This window comes from Pantherophis guttatus, chromosome 1, assembly GCF_059756535.1.
Source record: "Pantherophis guttatus breed Tessera chromosome 1, ASM5975653v1, whole genome shotgun sequence".
In the NCBI taxonomy this organism is placed as follows: Eukaryota; Metazoa; Chordata; class Lepidosauria; order Squamata; family Colubridae; genus Pantherophis; species Pantherophis guttatus.
The window spans coordinates 26233709-26254840 of record NC_142063.1 but is presented as its reverse complement, the minus strand read 5'-3'; the positions used below and the strand labels follow the sequence as shown (position 1 = coordinate 26254840).

Below are 21132 nucleotides of genomic sequence, written 5' to 3'. Positions count from 1 at the left end.
TAGCAACCAGGCTAAATCTTGTATGAATCTAGCCACTGTGAAGTCCCTTCGGGTTTACTAATTGATTGTTTTGCCTCTTTCTTCAATATATATTGAAGAAAGCTAAATACAATCCTGGCAAACAAAAAGTTTCCCCATAAAACTAATTATTACTATGTCCCCATAGACATAATAAACGAATTATTATTTAATATATGTTTAAAGACTTTTTGCTACTTACATCATGGGTAGTAGAAATAATGCTTTTTTCCCCTTATAGTTGCATTGTATAGTAGTTCTCGATATTTTTTTTTTTAATTTGATTTATATGCTGCCCTTCTCCGGAGACTCAGGGCGGCTTACAATACGTTAAGCAATAGCCTTCATACTTTTGTATATTTATACAAAGTCAGCTTATTGCCCCCACAAACAGGGTCCTCATTTCACCTACCTTAGAAAGGATGGAAGGCTGAGTCAACCTTGAGCCTTGGAGAGATTCGAACCAGCAGTAAATTGCAGGCAGCTGTGTTAATAAAGGGTATTTAGACCACTGTACCAGCAAGGCTCTTTATGATTTATGAGCAGTCACTTAATGGAATGCCCACAAAATTTCTTATGACCTGATTTTGAACTTACAATGTTCACATGTGCATTCATGCACACACCCTCATCATCATCATCATCATCATCATCATCATCATCATCATCATCACCACCACATGATTACACTTTGAGCTCATGGCAACCGTCTTGTCTTTACAGCTATTTATAGCATCCTGTGATCACATGACCATGATTTTTGATACTTTTTACCCGTTTCCACCATTTACTTCTTGGGGTATCACAGATTCCCTTAATAACTGTGCTATTCACTTAGTGACCATGTCATTCACTTTAAAAATGCTGCAAAAATTATCATAAAATTGGGTCTGGTCACGTATAACCTGCTTTATGCCTGCAACAATTTACGACCATAATTCTGGGCTTAATGTCAGTCCTAATGTGAGGGCTGCTTATAATTGCAACTAATGCTGGGCAGAGAACTTCAATATTGTTTTTACAATCTTTATTTCATATGTTTCTCCTCTGAACATTCCTGAACCCCCCCCCCCCCAATATATCCAAATTCTACTCATGTTGGAATGTGTCCCTCCATATGCCTTACAGAATTCAGTGCTGCTCATGCTATTCGCTCTAAAAGAGAGAAAGGGTTTTTTTTCCCAAAGAAAATTATCTAAATGTCACAACTGAAATGCAGGAAAGTGCAAAGAACTCATATCTTCCCTACTTTGAATCATCACCTTGTCTTCCCCCATCCAAAAAGCTATTTGTAGTATCCAGCACTCTACTCCTTCTTAGAATATGTAATCCTCCTTTGTCAGGATCATATTCTATGCATGTAGCCTAGCGGATGGTGATTCATACAAGGTTACACCAAACTAAATTTATTACGGTTGTTAAATTTAACAACAGAATTTTCTGGGGTAAAGCACGGGACTTGGAGGTGAGGCAGAGAATACTCTGTGAAATGGAGCATCTTGCTTAAGCCATATTACAGTGACTCCCTTCGGTGGAACAGAAAAGCCAGACATTGCAAACCCATTGAAATGAGGCAAACTCAGAGCTTGCCACAGAGAGAGACAGCCAGCAAAGTAATGCACAAAAAGCCAGAATATTCTAGAGGCTTACATTATGCTGAAATCCATACTCCAGTGCCTCATTAAACTGACTTCTTTTGGCTTTTGAATTTCGCTTTTTTTTTTTTTTTGGGTTCCACATCTTCCAGTGTGTTTCAACCTCCTGATATTCTTGCTGTTTTCTTTATTTTTCTTTAATTATGTATATGTGTGTGTCTATGCTCTTTTTTTTTTAAAGGCACATTAAATGTTTATTTGCGGTTAAAAAGTCAGACTTCATCAGAAAATCCATTCTGGTCTACAAGTGGGAACAAAGGACAACATTGGTTTCAAGCTCGTGTAAATATACATCCAAATTCATCATTTCAGGTAAGAATCGATAATGGCTGTCCCATAAAAAGGGTCAAAACACTACCAGTAATCATAATTTACCATGTTTCTTAATGAAAAACTGATTTTATATTTTCTGCACATGTAGTTTGCATGAAATCTGTAAAGTTGCACTAGGTGCCACAACTGTATGCAACTGCCGCATTGTGATAAATACAGTAAAATGTGTTGTTAATGTTGTTCAACTAAAAATGTACATTCACAGCAGAAACAAAACCTCAATCAATTCTGAGTGTTTCTATTTACATAATCTTTTTCCGTGAAGAATTCCAAAATAGAGAAAACTTCAATCAATGCAGCCCCGCTCTATGATGACATATAAAGATAGGTCTTTTATCGGAGCCTCTGTACCAGACAAAGTTGATGGGGCCAATGATGGATTTTAAAGATAAGCACTGACACATTGAAATTGGGATTTTATCAGGATCTGTTAGGTCTCGAGACCTGTGAATCTGTTGACATTTGTGCTTATCTGATGAGATGTACTGTCAAAATTGTCTTGGGCAAATCTATCAAATTTGATTTCATTCAGGGCTGTTGTTAGACATTTTTGTTTCTTTCATTTTTCCATTCTATTTCCACATCAGGTTTTTATAAAAAAAAATAAAAATCCCCAGAACATCTGTATGCAGTTTGGGCTCTCCTCCTCCATAAATACGTGTGGTTTTGCATACACTTTTCATTGTCTGTGTCTTTTTGAAAACAATTTCCTCAAATTTAATTATCTTAACTTTTGTATTGTATGTATTTTAATTTTGGCTGTTCACCACCCTGAGTCCCTTTGGGAGAAGGGCGGTATACAAATTAAATTAATAAATAAATTAAATTAATAAATATAAAGCATTTTTGTGCACCCATTCCCTAATAGGAATATATTTCAATGCATTATCTGAGTTGCAATTCAGAAAGGTATAAATATTCAACTTAAGGCTGTATGTGTATATCCCTTGGTATATAGACCTGAGACATACCAACTGAGTAAATATACATTAAATGCAGTCTAAATGAGCTGCTTCCTTCCCTCTTGCAGTTAAGCACTATCAGGCGTTGATCTAGGTTCACCTACCAAAACTGGATCTTCCAAAACAGGAGTGATCAGTAATCCATCTAAGTAACATTTCTGTGCCAGCACCCCACAGTTCAGGAAGTTGGAGCAAAACGCTCATTCAAAATAAGGCAGATAATAATAGGAGCAGCAGATAGTCTCACTGTCACTGCCTGGACTGACTTGGAAATATCCACCTGGAATATCTCCAGTAATTGCAGCATCTTTAGCATTCTTTTCTCTCTTACTTTTTAATATCATTTTTCTCACTCATCATTTTCTCTCTCTCTGAGAGAATGTTAATCAGACACATATATACAGCAGATGGTGGTGGTGGTGCTGCTGCTGCTGCTGCTGCTGCTGCTGTTGTTGTTGTTGTTGTTGTTGTTGTTGTTGTTGTTGTTATTATTATTATTATTATTATTATTATTATTATTATTGGTTAATCTTTGGTGAGATTCACAGCCTTTGAGGCTGGTTAATAACTCAGCAGCTCAAGTCCTAACCAAGGACCTAGGTATCGTCGGAGGATGTAAGCTGTTCCGAGTAAAGTGGTTTTTTGTAGAGTCAAAATGTTCAAGTCCGGTAAATTTAGAATTTCTAAATAGTGAAGTAGCCCTTTGGGTATTGCTCCAAGGGCTCCAATGACAATCGGGACAACACACAATTTCTTTTTCCACAGTCGCTCAACTTCAATTTGCAAGTCCCGGATTATTATTATTATTATTATTATTATTATTATTATTATTATTATTATTATTATTATTATTATTATTATTATTATTATTATTATTATTATACAGGTAATCATCAATTTATGACCACAATTGGGATTGCAGTAGTAAGACATTGTGGTTGCCATTTCAGGCACCCCATATAACTGGACCCAATGTTTTGTCTGCTTTTACCACTGTTCAGTAAATCATGTGGGCCAAATCATGTGGTCATTAATCAAAACTATTCTCCCAAATGGGTGTTTTTCTTTTTTGTTGGAAACTGGCAAAAAAGCTGAAAACCAAAAAACATAGTTAATTGCAGTCATATGACTGTGGGGCATACAACCGGTTATAAATGCAAGCCAGTTGTCATGTTTCAAAATATGGTCATGCTACTATGGTGGGCATGACATTTAATGACAGCCAGAAGTGCTATACGGTTCTTCAGAACTGAAGAAGCTTCTTGGATGAGAAGCAAAACATCTTCAAGAAAATCCAGTTGCCTTTTGAAAAAGCACCTTTGGGATAGCTGAGAATCTCCACAGATATATACAACTCATAAAACACCCTTTCTGAGGTCATTTACTGTCTGATTGTAAATTAAGGACTGCCTGGTTTGTTGCCCAGCCAGCCAGAGGTTGAGACTGCATTTGGCAGTTTTATTCACCTTATTAATATTATTATTAATAAGAATATTAATATTATTATTATTATTGCTGGAGTAAACTATTAGATTCAGTCAAGGGCAGGTGAAAACGTAATAATGCAAATCCTAGCCAAGGTCCTAACAATTATTACGGTAGCATCTGAAATTCCAAGCTGGGCATTTCTTTGTAAAATTAGGGTGTTCAGGTCTGATCAATTCAGAATTTGCAAATGCACATTTAGGCAAGAAAAACAAAATGCACAGGTACAGTATATATGGTACCTCACTCAATAGTAGTAACAGTGAGAGGGATCTTGGAATCCTAGTGGATAATCATTTAAATATGAGCAGTGTGCAGCAGCTGCCAAAAAAAGCCAACACAGTTCTAGGCTGCATAAACAGAGGGATAGAATCAAGATCACGTGAAATGTTAATACCACTTTATAATGCCTTGGTAAGGCCACACTTGGAATACTACATCAGTTTTGCTCGCCATGATGTAAAAAAAGATGTTGAGACTCTAGAAAGAGTGCAGAGAAGAGCAACAAAGATGATTAGGGGACTGGAGGCTAAAACATATGAAGAACTGTGGCAGGAACTGGGTATATCTAGTCTGATGAAAAAAGGACTAGGAGTGACATGATAGCAGTGTTCCAATATCTCAGGGGCTGCCACAAAGAAGAGAGAGTCATGCTATTCTCCAAAGCACCTGAGGTTGGACTAGAAGACCACCAAGAACCCCCTTCCAACTCTGTTATTCTATTCTATTCTATTCTATTCTATTCTATTCTATTCTATTCTATTCTATTCTATTCTATTCTATTCTATTCTATTCTATTCTATTCTATTCTATTCTAAATGTTGAAGTAGCCCTATAGTTATAGCTCCAAGGGCACCAATCATGATTGGTATAACAACAGATTTCTTTTTTCCATAAGCATTCAATTTCAATCTGCAAGTCCCAGTTTTTCATAATTGTTTGGGTTTCCTTTTTCTCAACCATAGCATCACCTGACCAGGGCCGGATTTAGATGAAAAGAGGCCCTAGGCTATTCCACTTATGAGGCCCTTTCACCTATAGTGAAAGTGTAATTTTAATTTTGCTAACAATTTGAATGTAGGCCCCTCTTGATCTTGAGGCCCTAGGCTGAAGCCTAGTTAGCCTATAGGAAAATCCGGCCCTGCACCTGACACAGTCATGAATCAGATGTTCTTGTGACTTTTCAGTGACTGTTGTATCAGGCAGGTTATCAGCAAGGTGCCTTTCTGTTTGGATTTCAAAGCCACGTAATAACTTAAGCCACTCATTTCCGAAAACCTTCTCAACTTGATGTTCCCATTGGTTCTTGCTACATTCAAATCTAAATCTCTGGCAAACTTTCCAATGAATAATGTCGGTAACTCGGTCATCACAGTGCTTATAATCAATTTGTGAAAGTTTGCTGCAACCACTGATCAAATGGCCATTTGTTTCATCAGTTTCACCACAAAGATAACAAATTGTTTATTACATGATGAATTCTTGCATTCATGGAATTAGTCGACAGAGTTTGTTCTTGAGCAGCTAAAATAATTCCTTCAGTTTCTTTCTTTAACAGGCCTGATTTGAATCAGATCCACATGGGATTTTTATCAGCTTTTCCTTCTAAATCTTCAAGTATTGACCAGGCTTGTTCTTTCAATTAACAAATTGGTTTTCTATTGCTTCTTTTCTATATTTGCCCTTCATTTGTTGTTTTTAAAAACCCTTCCTTGATTGACTTTCTTCAATAACGGTCCTTTGCTTTTCTTAATATAGGCATTCTAGTCATGTTTTTCTTTCTCCACAGTTTACTGCACCTATAGGAATCATCTGTCCCTTGGCTCTTGGCAAATATAGCCAATCTATGTTGCTTTTGGGGTGAAGAGCATTTTATATTAGTTTTCTTGTTTTCTGCTTCAAGTTATTAAGTTCCATCTGGATCCAATCAACTGTTTCTGCTGTATATCATATAATGGGACTACCCAGGTAGCTTTATTGATGTTTCCAGAATTTAGGTTTATTTCAAAAATTTTCAGAGTTGTTTAATATATCAGACAGAAGTACTTTCTTTGACTTGGTTCTGTAATAAGTCAAAACTTTATTAAGCTCCCAAATATTTGTAGCCTTCTTTTGTGCTACTGGCTTTATCATATCTTTATTATCAAGCTATGATCCATCACCTTCATCAATTTTGCCTGCCTTTATGATTATGTCAATGCCAGATTGCATTCCAATATTTTTGCTGAATTCTTTTGTGCTTTTTAGCAAAGAATCCAATGGCACCTTCATTTTTCCAAATAGTCAACCATATAAAATAAATGTGAAATTTTTACTCGTTTTTTTTGCCAATTCAGCAAAAGATACCGGAGATACGGAAGATCCTGAATCTGCGTACTTTCCGCCACGCTCTTAAGACCTTCCTATTCCAGCAAGCTGGCCTGGCCTAACCTTTTTCCCCTTTTCTTTTAAATTGAAAATTTTAAATCTGTTTTTAAATTATTGGGATGTTTTAAATTTGTCTCGGGCTAAATTGTTTAATCTGGCTTTATTTCTGCTTTTAAATTTTGTATTTATGTATTTTATTTTGTGCCTGTTCACCGCCCTGAGTCCTTCAGGAGTAGGGCGGTATATAAATCTAATAAAACAAAAACAAACAAACAAATTCATCAAACCATAGTTTGTTTTGTTCAAAATTGATATCAGTGGAACTATTGGTAGTATAAAGAGTAACGGTTATAATGAGTCACCTTGGGGGAAAAAAAAACCCCATTTAATTCAACTTTCCCTAACTCCTTGCCCGTTAGCCATTGGCTTCGTTTGCCAACCCTTCATTGAAGTATTCATAAATTGCCAAATGTTTTTGCTGATTCCAAAAAAATTGAGCTTTTTTTCAATGCAGCTAGTAGAACAGAATTGAATTATTATTATGATTTGTCACACAGACAGCCAGATGTTTAGAGTGGCTTTGGCATTTTTATCCACCTATTCAGTCATATTTATCTGAAGAGAGACCTCTAGAGGACTCTGACATTCAAAGTCTAAAGTTACCTACTGATACTATTACGAAGTACTAACAAAATCCTGCCTCTTTATACTGTAAACTCCCTGAGAAATAAATCACCCTATGCTGCTTTGTGTCCATACGGTCCTCCTGCAATTCAGTTGCTGACCCTTTGTTTTAATGGGAATCCTGACTGAACTACTGCTTTGGGTCAGTCTGGGAACAAAATGCAGATCAGTTTCAAAAATCAGGACTATTGCTCAAGGTCATATTATCCATTTTAAAATGCAAATTGGCGCAGCTCAAAAAGAGTATTGGTGGGAGGGAATGGATTAAAAATAGAATTCCTCCATCAATCTATATGCTGAGCACCATTTCCAGAGTACCATTATGAGACGAACATTGCTTCCTGAGATTCCTCTATAATCATTCCTCTACATCATCTCTAACAGCTCAAGCCAAGCTGTGCAAAATCCGTCCCCCGCTCCCCAATTTTTGATGCTTAAGAACTATTCAACTAGAATGTGTATCCTAAATGAGCTGAAACATGGACAGATCTCTATTACAGTGGCATTCCAACCATCACTGCTAGAACATGAGAAAAGAAAAATCAATCGAGGGACATGCATAGCTATGTAAATCAGAAAACATAAAAGCTTCTTCTGAACTGAGCTGATGAAAGTTTCAGCTTATGATTAAAAGGATGTTCCCTATAGCTAACAAAAGAAGAAGAAAGGGAAAGGGTAGTGGGGGGGGGTGGATGCGGCTTCAGAAAATGAAGAGGAGAAGAAGAAAAGAAATCCTCACATTTGCTTCCCTTTAGAATAAATTGGGTATTTCCAGCTCAACTCTTAAAACTCCCTATAATAGAAAACATGGTATACTGATTTAGATCCCAGTTTCCTTTCCTGGTTCTTTTTCCTGTGCCCTCCATCCATACCCCTCTCTCCCCAAAATTGTTTGGGGATAATCTGTGGAAGCTTTGGATCACTTGCAATTATTAAGGATACAGCTCCCAAATCTTGAGCTGCAAATGACAAAGGAAAATTTGATCAGGGGCCTGTGGTGCAACCAAGGGAGTCCTCTGATCTTTGGCAGCAAATATCATTGTTTTATTTTATTTTATTTTATTTGTTTGTTTTTTGTTTGTCAAGAACCTATTAGGTAATAAGTATAAGCATGGATTGGATACATAAAATAGATACAAATAGAAGAAACATTAGGACAGGCACGGTAGGCACGCTGGTGCTCTTATGCACGCCCCTTACAGACCTCTTAGGAATGGGGTGAGGTCAACAGTAGACAGTCTTAGGTTAAAATTTGGAGGGGTTTAGGATGAAACCACAGAGTCTGGTAGTACATTCCAGGCATTGACCACTCTGTTACTGAAGTCTTCCAACTTCCTGCTAGCTTCCCCATTAAGTTTCTTTGTGGGAATCTTGCAGGGAGCATTGCATATCTTCCTTCCTTCCTTCCTTCCTTCCTTCCTTCCTTCCTTCCTTCCTTCCTTCCTTCCTTCCTTCCTTCCTTCCTTCCTTTCTTCCCTTTCTAGCAGGCAGGTAAGTGACTGCTGCTGGGTGGGGGAAAGATTGCAAGACTGGCTGGGAAACTGTTACAGAACAGTGAAAATCATAGGTCACAGATTTGGGGCCCATTCTGTAAATTATCATAGTTGAGGTACATTGGTTCAAAAATTGTTGCCCTATAATTTACTGTTTTCTTCAGTTAAAGGTCATGACAATAATTTTATTAGTATATAGATAGTGTGAAGTCTCACAAAATATTTCAAGAAATGGTCTATATATTCTGAGGAGGTCAGGTTAAGCATAAATAATGATAGAGGACAAGACAGGAGGGATCATCTTGAAAAAAAGAACTGTCCGATGGTTATTCATCATACTACCTCCAGTCCAAAAACTGTACCCCTTTCTCATTAAATTATTTTTACCGTAAGTAACAGCAAGTTTTGGAACAACCAGATCTACTTCTTAAGAGCTGCCTCTTACCCCTTTCCCACTTTGGTTTCTTATGTGTCATGCATGTAAAATCCATGACTAATTTTATATAGTTATATTATGTTATATTTCCGAGTTATATTTCCCATATGTGAGCTACTGCATTGGAGTTTTCTTGTCAGAAAAAAAAAGAGAGAGAAAGAGGGAAGAGAATTATATTGACAGTTTTGCTAACAAATTGGTCTGTAGAGTTTTCTCCCCAGGAACTCCTGATTCTGCAAAGTTCCTTACAAGTGCATCGATCCGAACTGGGGCTCTGTAACATGTCTCTCTGGAGTTGGGGACAATGTGTGCATTCATTTTGCTGTTTCTGCTGCTATTTGTGGGTTGGTTTCTGTTTTTGTTTGCAAAGACAAGTAGCTTTACATTCCTTCCTTACCCTGAGGAATAGCTAATTGGGTACATGCACAATAGAAATTAGATGGACAAATAGTATGCACAATGTTTCACCAGGAAAATGGTTATTGTACATCCCACTGGGGAAATTTTGCATCACTCAAAAATATCCTTAATTCCCTCCACTTAAATGGAGGCTAGCAGGGTTGATTTATCACCCTTGTATTGGCCTGAGGTCTTAATTTATTTCATTCATGTGTCTTAGACATAACTGAGGTAGGATTTGATTTCAATAAGAATTTGCCACCTTTCATGTCCTTAAAATTTCCAGACTCAACCATATAGGTTGTGGAGTAATTATAAACTGAAAATGCCCCTGAGGATGTTTAAACTGCATTACCCCTCCCACGAACTTCATCTATGAGGTGAAGCAGGGCTGTTAATTCATGGGTATTAACCAGGGGTGAAATGCTCCCGGTTCGGACTGGATCGCCCGATCTGGTAGCGATGGAGGTGGGTGGTTTGGAGAACCGGTAGCAAAAATCCCTGCCCCTCTCCCATTGCCCAGCTGAGCCGCACAATCATCAGAGGCTTTTTTTAAAAAAAATTAAAAGCATTTTTTACAACCTCTTTGGCCGAAAAAATGCTTTTAAAAGTAAAAAAAAAAAGGCTCTGATGATCGCGCGGCTCAGCTGGGATCATCAGAGGCTTTTAAAAGCATTTTTTCTACAACCTCTTCGGCCGAAGAGGTTATAGAAAAAATGTTTTTAAAAGGAAAAAAAGCCTCTGCCAATCAGGCAAGTCAGCTGGGATCGTCAGAGGCTTTAACAAAAAAAGAAAGCCTCTGCCGATCAGGCAAGTCAGCTGGGATTGTCAGAGGCTTTTTTTAAAAAAAGAAAGCCTCTGATGATCGCGCGGCTCAGCTGGAATCATCAGAGGCTTTAAAAGCATTTTTTTTACAACCTCTTTGGCCGAAGAGGTTATAGAAAAAATGTTTTTAAAAGGAAAAAAAGCCTCTGCCAATCAGGCAAGTCAGCTGGGATTGTCAGAGGCTTTAAAAAAGAAAGAAAGCCTCTGATGATTGCGCGGCTCAGTTGGGATCATCAGAGGCTTTAAAAGCATTTTTTTACAACCTCTTCGGCTGAAGAGGTTATAGAAAAAATATTTTTAAAAGGAAAAAAAGCCTCTGCCAATCAGGCAAGTCAACTGGGATTGAACCTCAGTCGAAGAGATTGTAGAAAAAATGGTTTTAAAAGTTAAAAAAAAAAAGTTGGCCACGCCCACTCAATCATATTACCCATCACCACCACCAAGCCACGCCCACAGAACCGGTAATAACAAATTTTACATTTCACCACTGGTATTAACTTTATGCTATAATTAGTTATCTTATCTATTAAATACTGTATATATTTAGCATTTAGAGTATTGGTGTATTGATTAAAACAACAGGCTATAGAAACCAGGTGAATGTTAGTTCTAGTCCTGTGTTAGGCACAAAACCAGATGGGTGACCTTGGGCCGGGCACACTCTCTCAGCCTAGGAAGAAGACAACACAAACCAGTTCTGAAATCTTGCCAAGAAAACTACAGGGATTTGTCTAAGCCAGGGGTGTTAAATTCAAGGCCTGAGGCCCGGATCCGGCCCATGGGGTGCTTAGATCTGGTCCATAGGGCCACCCAGGAAACAGCAAAGGACCAGCCCACGGTGCCTTCTCCAGCGAAAATGGAATTTGGGAGGGCTGCATGCTCCGTTTTCGCTGGCAGAGTGTTGCAAGAGGCTGTCACAGCTGAAAATGGAGCTTGGGAGCCCATTTTCACTGGCAGAGTGTTGCAGAAGGCCGTGGCAGCCAAAAACGGAGCTCAGAAACCCATTTTCACTGGCAGAGCGCTCGGGCTGCCGCAGGTGTCCTAGACATGAGTGATGTTGAGCTGGCCACACCCACTCTGGCCACGCCCACCCAGCCCCCAAGGTCAAACACAGCCCTTATGCAGCCCTCAATGAAATCGAGTTTGACACCCTTGGTCTAAGCATTTTCCAGGAAGGCATGAACGCACACACATGCACGCACACACACACAATATAGATACAGATTTTCTATTTCAACAACGAAGTTGAAATAGATCATTCAGCTTCTTTGTGTTCATCTAGTATTTGGATTTTTGCATTCCAGAACCGGTTGCAAGACTCCGTTCAGTTTCTCAGTTCTCAGTTTCTTCAATGAGGCCAGCCAGTAGCTTAACTTTGTTCTCTTTTGAGCCATGAGCAATGCTACACTTCAGCGCTAGTCCTGCAAACCCATCTGTAAATTCAGTTCAGCCTACTAAATATTGTCTCAAAATTAGAATAAGGATTAGTCTGGAACCTGAAATTTGATGGGGTTTATGTCCGCTAAATGGTCTATCATCTCTGCTACATACAGTCCATTTGGTTAAAAAATAAAAAATAAGCAGCTGCAGGCAATTTGTTGTTCCTCTATTATAGCCTGTAGGCCAGGGGTGTCAACCCAAGTCCTGAGGGTCAGATCCGGCCCACAGGATGCTTAGATCTGGCCCATAGGGCTGCCCTAGAAACAGCAAAGGACCAGCCCACGGTGCCTCTGCCAGCAAAAACAGAGCTCGGGAGAGCCATGTGTGGCCCTCCCAGGCTCGTTTTCAGCTGCCATGGCCTCCTGCCATCCTCTGCCAGCAAAAATGGACTCCTGGGCTCCCTTCTTAGCTGCAACAGCCTCCTGCAACCTTCTGCCAGCGAAAACAGAACGTGCAGCCCTCCCGAGCTCTGTTTTCACTGACAGAGAGTGGCAGGAGGCTGTCATGGCTGAAAACAGAGCTTGGGATCCGAGTGACTGCAAGCTGGCCATGCCCATCCTGGCCCCCAAGGTCAAACACAACCCTGATGCGGCCCTCAATGAAATCGATACCCCTGCTGTAGGCAAATATTTCCTTTAACTGAATCTTGAAATAGCACAAATTGCAAATTCAAATCGAATCATACTCTCTTCAGCTATCAATTCTCCAGTTCAAAGTGGATCAGAATGATGTGCACAGGCATGGTAGGTGAACAGATTGCAAGTAGTCAGAGAAAAGTCACTCAGTATACTCTTAACAATAAACTATTGCTTGTTATATTGAACATTTTGCTTTTTTTAAAGCAGCATTGACACTTGAGGGAGAGGACCAACAGTGTGAAATGGTCATAAGAAAGTTGAACTAAAAATAGTTAAAAGAGGTATTATGTGTAAGTTTCATGAACCATTTGATGATTGATATATAATAAATAGACCCCAAAAACTAATTGCACGATGAAAAAGATTCAGTATTGGCAAATATTTTTCCTTTCTGTTATCTGTTTTCTTCATGACAGAAACTGATTTACATCCAAAATCCATAGAGTCAAGCAACAGCTTTGTAATGTGTTAATCACTTTATTTGAGTTCTTGATCAAAGCACTTTTTCTGATAAAATGAAATTGCCGCTTAACCATAGTTTTGGATTTTATAATGCTCACCAAAGCACTTTTTCTTTGCTCATGAATTTAAAAAGGTCTTACATTTGCCAGGAACATATGCAAGTGATTGCCAAATATTTCCTGGAACAGATATGCCATGTTTGTCTCCAGCTGAGTTGTATAAATAGGTAAAAATCCATTCTCAGTCTTTGTTCGTAGTGTTTTCTTTTTAAAGTAGAAGTATTGATGACCTACCAGTCCTTTTTTACCGTCTTCTGCTCAGATGCATAGTAATAAAAAAAATGCAAATCTGTCTGATATTGTTCTTTGATATTTAAGATTTCTCTGATGTAGACTTTTTGATGCACATTCCCTTGATGTTGCTTGTTTTTTTTTTCCAGCATACTTTTCAAGTAGTTTACCCCCTCAGTTGTTAGTGAGGAGTCTTGGTATGGATTTCAGATAATTTGAGACAAAGCTAGGCAGTCTTAGCGAGATATTAGCTGGCTGGAGGAAAAAGAAATAAGAATGTGTGAGTGTTTTACAGGGAGAAGAGCAAATGACACCACACACAACATGAGTAACATAATCTGCATGATTTGGGTATTGGCATGGATGATGTCATCATGTGTCACCATGATTTCTACCAAACATGTATGGTGAATCCTTTTCCCTCTCATCATTTGATTGAACAGTGATTGGAAATTAGACAGATTTTTCCAATTATTAATGTCAATTGAAAACCTCACTATTCCCTGGAGGGCAGCTGATCAGGTTTGTGCAAGAGAAATTTTTAGGGTACTTAATATTTGTTTCCAAAGCCATACTCTTTACAGCAGATGACAGCATCTTGCTCCTTCCTGGGTTTTACCATGCTACCTGTGTCAGGTCAACAATCAGCAAAAGGAGACCACGTTCTGATTAGAACATGTTCTTAACTTTTATCAGAGCCTGGAAATAATTCAGCAGTAATACGGATCCACTGAAAACCCACAAACCTTCATATAAGTATTCCCAGACTTGTATATTTTCCTTTCATTAGCAGGTGGCGGTCTCAACTTAAATTTCAGTGTTGCCACTAGTCAGACTAGTTTCAGGTTTTTTTAATCCTAATTTTAACGTAATTCAATGTAATTCAATTATAGAAGCAGGATAATTTTTTTAAGTAAATAATTCCAGCATTTTAAAATGCCTTCCCATTACCACATCTTCCCACTTTAAGAGTCCAATTTTCTGTATTTTTAGAAATTTATTGTTTTTCTCTCTTTATGTCTTTTCCTTCCAGTCTGGTATTTTTCCCAGAGTGTTTAATAGCTGCTTTAACAAATAATTCTTAGCAAATAGTTCTTAATTAGTCCTTGGGGTTGGCTTTTAAGTAAAATGGAATTCTTTCTCCCAGTTCCAGTCACTGTTCACCTACTTCGCTCCAGCACCAGTCTTAGTTGTTCCTCGGTTATCCTAGCTTTGTGGCAGCCATTTTTAGGCTGCCTCTTCTCCTCACCATGGCTGAGAGAGAAAGAAAACCCCAGGTCAGTCAGGAGAGCTGTGACTCTTCATGACCTCACAAGGCACCCCTCTTTGCTTCACTGCCCCTACAGGGTTGCTTTGGCTCCTTTTGGAGCCCACCAACAGGGAGAAAAGACCTACTCCTCATGTCCAATCTTGCCGCAACATCAACTGGAAACCCCCATCAGTTCAATCTTGACTGGCTCAAGGTTGACTCAGCCTTCCATCCTTCCGAGGTCACTAAAATGAGGATCAGATTGTTGGGGGCAATATGCTGACATTTGTAAACCACTCAGAGTGTTGTAGAGCACCATGAAGTGGTATATAAATTTAAGTGCTATTGCTATTGGTAAGAAAAGAGAACCAGCAAAGCTTAGATTGTTGTGCAAATGCAGCTGCTAGATTACTTGAATAAGCATATTAGATGAATGCAGCCACTCTGTTTGACCATGTATTGCTCCTATAATGTATCTTCCTGTTTTTTTCTTTCTGACTTCACTCTTATTGAGAAACATGAAACAAATTTAGGGTTTGAAAATACTGAAAATAAAATCACTGTCAGCACAGCTGGGACATTCAGTTCTCTTATCCCCCTGCTTCAACCAATCTTCATTTTACATTCTACAACTAAATGGGAAGGAACATAAACCTCCTAGTTAATTTTAAAGAGTGTGAATCAGAGTAAATCTCTGCAGCAAATTTGATCAGCACAAAAATTAAAATGTTTTTATATTGTCTTTGATATACTGAAAAACATCCTACATTTATTTTATGTTTTCCTTACCCTCATGTCATCAGCAAGGGTTTTTCATCTAAAGAAGGCATATGAATGCTTTACAACAATCCCTGATTCAAAGGCAAGGATAAATTTTAACAATAGTAGCCCCTATGGTGACTATTTAGTGCTTCTGGGAGACCATCAGTTTCATGCTGATGAAAAGAGAGCAATTCAATGGCAGGGATAAGGCTTTTAATCAAACGCAATTTGGCATTTTGCAAATCTTAGATGTATCCTTTTTGGTCACCACTGAAAAGTCACCAGCATTCCTTGCAAGAAATGGATTGCTATTCATACTGCACAGTAAGCCAGAATTGTGAATAATTCTCGTTCATTAGGAAATTGCAGATTGTAACTCGAGGATGAGCAATCTGTGAACCACAAATAGACTCACTATTCTTTTCAAACTCCCTAGAACAAACCCAAACTTTTCCCCAAAATCATTTTATAGCTGCTGATGTTTTCTTCTATTAATCTGGCTGAGACAGTCAGGGGTGTCAAACTCGATTTCATTGAAGGCCGCATCAGGGTTGTGTTTGGCCTCGGAGGGCCAGGGGGTGGGGGTGGCCAGTGTGGGCATGGCCAGCTTGACATCACTCGTGTCGGTGGCGCCTGTGGCAGCCTGAGCACTCTTCCAGTGAAAACGGGCTCCCAAGCTCCATTTTTGGCTGCAACAGCCTCCTACAACCCTCTGCCAGTGAAAACAGCTCGGGAGGGCCGCACATAGCCCTCACAAGGTCTGTTTTGGCTGCAATGGCCTCCTGCAACCCTCTGCCAGTGAAAACGGAGCTCAGGAAGACCGTGCACAGCCCTCACAAGCTCCATTTTCCCTGGCAGAGGCATCACAGCAGTGGTGCATTGCTCCTGGTTCGGTCCAGTTCTATAGAACCAGTAGTAAAACCGGTGGGAGGCTTCGCCCACCCGCCATGAATATCATCATGGGTGATCTGTGCATGTGCTCCCGCTGCAAACCGGTAGTAAAGTAAGTGGAACCCACCCCTGCACCACAGGCCAGTCCTTTGCTGTTTCCAGGTTGGCCCCACAGGCCAGATCTAAGCACTCCACAGGCTGGATCCGGCCCACAGGCCTTGAGCTGGACACCCTTGTTCTAGAGCAGTGTGTGTCAACTTTAGCAACTCTACGATGTTCAGACTTTAACTCCCAGAATTCCCTAGCCAGCATGCCTATCTGGGCAATTCTGGCAGTTGAAGTCCTTACATCTTAGAGTTGATAAGGTTGACAGAGAGTCATTTGTTACTCTGGATGCCTTAGATGAGGTAAGCAAATAAGGAAATATGCCTAGAAAACTAAGACTTGCTCATGACACCTTCAAAATGAAAGCAGATGCTTCTCAGCAGGGCCCAATTCCATCAGATCCACAAGCCAGAAAATAGAGGTGCCCTCAGAAATGTGCTATGGAAAACCCCAAGTGTCTACCTGACACTTTTCACATATTTCCCAGATTCAAAAGAGTATGATTCAACTTCAAGTATGGGAAGAGTTTGGGAATACAAACAGCACTAATGAATTCCTGGAACTCCAATGTAGTATAACTTAAAGCACACAAAGTACTTGCTGTATTATAGTGTGGAGAAGGGTTCATCCTTTCTTTTATTAGGTTCATCATGAATCCTAATTAACAGGGGCAGGCAAACCAGTTTGTCACTGAAGACCAATTTGTATGTTCTGCTTCCAGCTCTGCTTTGAACCCTATTCTTGGAGACATTACTCATGGGTAGAACATATGATCTGCATGCAAAACGTTCCAAATTCAATCACCACCCAGCCTCTGACAGACATTAAAAATAAGTATCTAAATGTAGCAGGCTATATAAGGCAGCTTCCTGTTAAATTACTTGAAATTAACTTATTTTAAGGCCTGAGATGCAAAGATCCAAAAAGGTGAAGTGGCAAAGAAAAGAGAAGTGACAGTAACCTCCAGCCTTTCTAAAGCTATAGCTTGCTATTGCTAGAGACACTGAGGGAAGAAAAAATGAACCATTATTCTTTGTCTAGCCCCATGATCTGCTGAACCTTTATAATCAAGAATCATGTATCCTCAAATGTATATTTTTCATCTTTCCTCACAATACCTTTTCTTTTTGTGATGTTACCTTTCAATTACATGCCTGTTGGAAAAGTTTGTATATTTAAGAACTTTTGGGGTTGGATGGGCTGAAAACTGGAATGCAGTGCTTCAAATTAATAAAAAAAAAATAATTTGATTGTTGGCATACCCTACAACTTAGATCTGATGTGTATATTTACATTGGAATGCCCAGCTTCCCACTAGTGAACATCAAATATTTTGGAAATACCTCTCTATTGTAAAAGATTGGTTATGCACCCAGCTATAGCTACAGCCAAGTTTAGACACAAGATGAGGAATAGAATAGACTAACAGAGTTGGAAGGGACCTTGGAGGTCTTCTAGTCCAACCCCCTGCTTAGGCAAGAAACCCTACACCACTTCAAACAAATGGTTATCCAATATCTTCTTAAAAACATCCAGTGTTCGAGCATTCATAACTTCTGGAGGCAAGTTGTTCCACTGATTAATTGTTCTAACTGTCAGGAAATTTCTCCTTAGTTCTAAGTTGCTTCTCTCCTTGATTAGTTTCCACCCATTGCTTCTTGTCCTGCCCTCAGGTGCTTTGGAGAATATCCTGACTCCCTCTTCTTTGTGGCTCACTGGCATCCTTCAGTCTCAAAAGACTATGGTATTGTGCTCTTTGTGGCAATGCCTGAGATATCAGAACACTGTAATCATGTCTCCTTTAGTCCTTCTTTTCATCAGACTAGACATACCCAGTTCCTGCAATCGTTCTTTATATGTTTTAGCCTCCAGTCCCCTAATCGTCTTTGTTGCTCTTCTCTGCACTCTTTCTAGAGTCTCCACATCTTTTTTACATTGTGGTGACCAAAACTGGATGGAGTATTCCAAGTGTGGCCTTACCATGGCATTATAAAGTGGTATTAACACTTCACGTGATCTTGATTCTATCCCTCTGTTTATCTCTCTGTTTAGGAATAGTAAGAGAAGGTAGGACTCAAACTTAATGTCATGAAAGATGGTCTGCACTGGGTGCGGCCAGTGCAGAAGATATTTACCACCTTCCAGCCAGTCACAAGGACTTACATTGCATAGTGCTGTCCTTTATGTGCCTGAAGAGAGTTGCAAGATCAGTTGGGATGGAAATTTTGGAAGACTTTGAAAGAAGGAACTTTAAAGTGATCCAAAAAAATAAGAGAAAAAAATAAGTGTAAAAAAAATAAGAGAAAAAAATAAGAGGAGGTAGGAGTATCGAGTTATGTTCACTGCCTTATTTGTAAAAATAATAATGAATGTGGAAAACTAACAAATTCAGACAGACAGACAGACAGCTTCTGGAGATAATGATGCAATTTTTCATATGACATTTTACACCCTTAGGATTTTCAGTAGTACTGATCCCTTGTTTCAAACCTTCTATTTATGGTGCAAAACTATTTGAGATTCTAGCAGGGGTGGGTTCTAATATTTTTTACTACCGGTTCTGTAGGCATGGCTTATTTTATGGGCGTGGCTTGGTGGGAGGGTAATGTGACTGGGTGAGCATGGCCAACATTTTTTTTTTTTACTTTTAAAAGCATTTTCAGAAAAAAATGCTTTTAAAAGCTTCTGACGATCAAGCAACTCAGCTGGGATCGCCAGAGGCTTTTAAAGGCATTTTTTTTCCTACAACCTCTTCGGCAGAAGAGGTTACAGAAAAAAGTGCTTTTAAAAGTAAAAAAAAAAAAAAGCCTCTGATGAGGTGGTCGGAGTAAGCAAGCGGCGACCGGGCCGGGGACCAGTTCAGGGGCATGGCCAGCCAATGTTATTACCGGTTCTCTGAACTACTACAAATTTTTACTACCAGTTCTTGTGAACCGGTGCAAACCAGGAGCAACCCACCACTGGATTCTAGGCTACCTTTAATCAAGGAGATGAAACATCCAGATGTCCACTAGATGCCAGCAAACATTTTTTCCTGTATCTTTTTGTGGATATCTAGTGGTCATTCAGTATTTTGCAGTAGAGATATGGTGATCCATTTACTTACAGAATAACAGAGTTGGAAGGGACCTTGGAGGTCTTCTAGTCCAATCCCCTGCTCAAGCAGGAAACCCTATACCATTTCAGACAAACGGTTGTCCAATCTCTTCTTAAAAACATTGGAGCACCCACAACTTCTGGAGGCAAGTCCTTCCTTCCTTCATTACTTACTTACTTAATTTTGCTTAAAAGATGAATCTGGTGTACTCTACCTTATTTCCCAAATGTCTCAAAAACAAAAATCTTTTGGACTCATCAGCTATGCCTGGAATTATGCTCCAAATTAGTGACATAATGGTATTTGGGAAGCTGTGAATGGGATTAAATATTGTCCAATTGATTCCTCTGTCCTATGTTAATTCTTTGTTAATACCAAATTATTCCCCATTTCATTTTATGGAATTATCCTCAGTGTTTAGTCAATTTAAACTGGAGGGAGGAAATCTCAGTTAATAGTTCAGTACAAATACCATTCCTGCATTGCTTAATTCCTGTTATCTCTGCAAAAAGGCCTTTGAAGTTGTTACAGAATATATATATTTTTGTGTGCCAGACTTAATGAATACAACAATTAAACACTTAAACTGACCATGTTGGCGTCCCATAGGGCATCAGGAAAAGGAATGTGCAAAAATGACATAATTCTCATCACAGCTGATCTAAACTTGCTACCTTTTCCAGCAAATGTCTTAGCCTTGCTTAAACAATTGAACTAGGAGGCAGGAAAACAGCAGAATGGGACAACTCATCAGGACCACCTCACCACAGCCAACTCATTTATTTATTTATTAGTCATATTTCTATGCCGTCCACTCTTCGAGGACTCTGGGTGGCTTACACCAAAGACAGTATACTAAATAGCATATTGCCCCCAACAATCTGGGTCCTCATTTTACCCACCTCAGAAGAATGGAAGGCTGAGTCAACCTTGAGCCGGTGAGATTTGATCCGCTGATCTGCTGAACTAGCAGTCAGCTGAAGAAGCTGCAGTACTGCACTCTAACCACTGCGCCACCTCGGCTCTTAATCTGTGCTACCTCGGCTCTTAATTCTCATCACAGCCAATCCACCGCAGCCAAGTCGCCATGGGACAACTCACTTAACAATTCAATTTAATTATTTAAAATAAATTAAAATAATATTTTAATTTTTGTCATTGGCATTTCGTTTTGTCCCTCCTTTTGCATCCTTTCTTTAATGATTCTATTCCACTATTTCTTTGATATTAGTGTAACTCTTGTCCCACAGCGAGTTGTCCTGCGGTGAGCTGACCATGGCGAATTGGCCACAGCAAATTGTCATAGACATGAAAGGCAGCAGGGGACCTGCAAACATTTCAGATCAAGTCACTTCCCTTCAGCATTTTAACTGGAGTGGACCACTGAAGCTAATCAGCACTTGAGGCATCTGAGAGCATACTGTGGATGTTCTGACAAAATGACTGCTAATGGGCAGATTGATATTTGTGGAATCCTTCATGCCCTCTGAGCTTGGTTATTTGCTTACTCACTTTTAGTTACCTGACTAGGTAACATTTTT

The 21132-nt window shown here is 39.2% G+C and overlaps 1 protein-coding gene and 1 long non-coding RNA gene across 4 annotated transcripts in view; one reads left to right on the top strand and one right to left on the bottom strand.

The window, feature by feature from the left end:
- MDGA2 (MAM domain containing glycosylphosphatidylinositol anchor 2) overlaps positions 1-21132 on the top strand; it is a 601160-nt gene that overhangs the window by 576919 nt on the left and 3109 nt on the right. For all 3 annotated transcript variants that reach the window (XM_034433316.2, XM_034433314.2, XM_060693980.2), the window contains one exon: positions 1855-1985. In XM_034433316.2, the coding sequence (XP_034289207.2) occupies positions 1855-1985 (131 nt within the window). The remainder of the gene's footprint in view (positions 1-1854; positions 1986-21132) is intronic.
- On the bottom strand, positions 13642-14745 carry LOC117675030 (uncharacterized). The gene is made up of 2 exons (XR_009623105.2): positions 14656-14745; positions 13642-13742 (listed from the first exon to the last, which is right to left on the bottom strand). It is a non-coding gene; the product is annotated as an uncharacterized LOC117675030 (long non-coding RNA).